The sequence below is a fragment of the Hypomesus nipponensis genome, chromosome 25, assembly GCF_054491055.1.
Source record: "Hypomesus nipponensis isolate SF chromosome 25, ASM5449105v1, whole genome shotgun sequence".
NCBI classification, from domain to species: domain Eukaryota; kingdom Metazoa; phylum Chordata; class Actinopteri; order Osmeriformes; family Osmeridae; genus Hypomesus; species Hypomesus nipponensis.
Window position 1 is genome coordinate 1,925,001 of NC_140385.1, and position 2,500 is coordinate 1,927,500.

General features: G+C 53.2%; 1 protein-coding gene across 1 annotated transcript in view; it reads left to right on the forward strand.

The window, feature by feature from the left end:
- Positions 1-2,500, forward strand: part of hspa12b (heat shock protein family A (Hsp70) member 12B) — a 14,023-nt gene that overhangs the window by 140 nt on the left and 11,383 nt on the right. The window contains exons 1-2 of the mRNA XM_084690934.1: positions 1-331; positions 2,187-2,260. The exon at positions 1-331 is cut by the window's left edge and continues 140 nt beyond it. Of these exons, the coding sequence (XP_084547060.1) occupies positions 2,212-2,260 (49 nt within the window). The 5' untranslated portion in view covers positions 1-331; positions 2,187-2,211. The remainder of the gene's footprint in view (positions 332-2,186; positions 2,261-2,500) is intronic.

The window sequence follows — 2,500 nt, forward strand, 5'->3', positions numbered from 1 at the left end:
CTCTCTCTCTCTCTCTCTCTCTCTCTCTCTCTCTCTCTCTCTCTCTCTCTCTCTACTCTCCAGTTCTCTCTCTATCTCTCCCTGTATTGTCTGTGTGCTTGGAATTCTGCATCTGGAATCCTGCCTTCGAACATTCCCAGAGTTCTGCAGCTCCTTCTTCGTTTCTCACACCACTACATCTCTCTCCCCCTCCCTCCCCTGCTCCCCCTTTACCTCTTTCTCTCTCTGTCTCTCCCCCTCTCTCCTACTGTCGGAACTCTCCTTTCACTTGGCTCCAGAGAGGAGAGAGAGGAAAGAGGCAGAGAAGAACATAGTTTCACCAAGAGAAAGGGTGAGTTTACCTTCTGTAGACATGGGTGATGTTATGTACAGACAAGGGTGTGTGTGCTGTGTGTGCTGTGTGTGTGTGTGCTGTGTGTGTGTGCTGAGTGTGTGTGCTGAGTGTGTGTGTGCTGAGTGTGTGTGTGCTGTGTGTCTTTGAGTTCATGTCTGAACGTTCGTCTTCTCACTTCCAGTCAGAGCAGGTGTGACCAGACCAAAAGTTGACTTACTCATTTTGTAGGAAACTGCCTTTACTTCTAACATGTTCTCTTTCTATTTAGTCTTTCATAGACTTTCTCTTTCTTTTGATGTTTCTCTCTCTCTCTCTCTCTCTCTCTCTCTCTCTCTCTCTCTCTCTCTCTCTCTCTCTCTCTCTCTCTCTCTCTCTCTCTCTCTCTCTCTCACTCTCTCTCTCTCTCTCTCTCTCTCTCTCTCTCACTCTCTCACTCTCTCTCTCTCTCTCTCTCTCTCTCTCTCTCTCTCTCTCCTGGAGTGTGTGTTTTGTGTTCTGTGTGTGTGTATGAACCAGGTTAAAGGTAGGAACAGGGCTGTTTTCATAATGTTCTATGAACATGTGTGTGTGAACAGGGCTGTTTTCATAATGTTCTATGAACATGTGTGTGTGAACAGGGCTGTTTTCGTAGACTTCAGGAAGCTCAGTCTGCGATGATGTCATAGCAGCTCCTTTGTGTTCTGTGTGTGTGTGTGTGTTCTGTGTGTAGCACCTAGCAGTCCGTGTGTGTGTGTGTTGTAGACAGAATGAGGGTGTAGGGTCATGTACGGGGTCACCTTGACAACCCCCTCTCCACCCCCCTCCTTACCTGTTGGTACGGTGTTCCACTGAGGTCAGTTCAGTTTTGGCAAAATGTGTGTTGGTTAGGGTTAGGGTTAGTCTGTTAGTGTTGGTGTGTCTATTGTTAATGGCCAGAAGAATGGTCCATTTCCAAGTCTCCCCCCGATGTTTTCAGAACCCCCTATTGCTCCCCCCCTCTTTCTCTCTGGTTCAGTCTAGATTTTTCTCTCTGTCTGGTATTATCATTAAATGGGACGCACACACACACACACACAATCCTGTCTTTTGGTACATTGCTGTTTCTCATTGAGTTGGTGAAACCTGAGAACAAACACACAAAAACTCAAAACACACACTCCAACACACACAAACTTAGTGAAGTCTCTTTTTCAGTTTTATCCTGTTCCTCTCTCCCCCCTCCTCCCTCTCTCCCCCTCCTCCCCTCTCCTCCTCTCTCCTCCCCTCTCCTCCCTCTCTCCCCCTCCTCCCTCTCTCCCCCCTCCTCCCCCCTCCTCCCTCTCTCCCCCCTCCTCCCTCTCTCCCCCCTCCTCCCTCTCTCCCCCCTCCTCCCCCCCTCCTCCCTCTCTCCCCCCTCCTCCCTCTCTCCCCCTCCTCCCCTCTCCTCCTCTCTCCTCCCCTCTCCTCCCTCTCTCCCCCCTCCTCCCTCTCTCCCCCTCCCCTCTCTCTCCCCCCTCCTCCCCTCCTCCTCCCTCTCTCCCTCCTCCTCCCTCTCTCCCCTCTCCTCCCCTCCTCCTCCCTCTCTCCCTCCTCCTCCCTCTCTCCCCCCTCCTCCCCTCCTCCTCCCTCTCTCCCCCCCTCCTCCCTCTCTCCCCCTCCTCCCCTCTCCTCCTCTCTCCTCCCCCTCTCCTCCTCTCTCCTCCCCCCTCTCTCCCCCCTCCTCCCCTCTCCTCCTCTCTCCTCCCTCTCTCCCCCTCCTCCCCTCTCCTCCTCTCTCCTCCCCCCTCCTCCCTCTCTCCCCCTCCTCCCTCTCTCCCCCCTCCTCCCCTCTCCTCCTCTCTCCTCCCCCCTCCTCCCTCTCTCCCCCCTCCTCCCCTCTCCTCCCCCTCTCCAGGTCTCTAACTCTGGCACCTGTAAAGATGGCTGATGGACTCCAACCTACAGACTCCAACTGTCTACAGACTCCTGGTAAGACACACACACACACACACACTGTCTACAGACTCCTGGTAAGACACACACACACACACACACACACACACACACACTGTCTACAGACTCCTGGTAAGACACACACACACACACACACACACACACACACTGTCTACAGACTCCTGGTAAGACACACACACACACACACACACACACACACACTGTCTACAGACTCCTGGTAAGACACACACACACACACACACACACACACACACA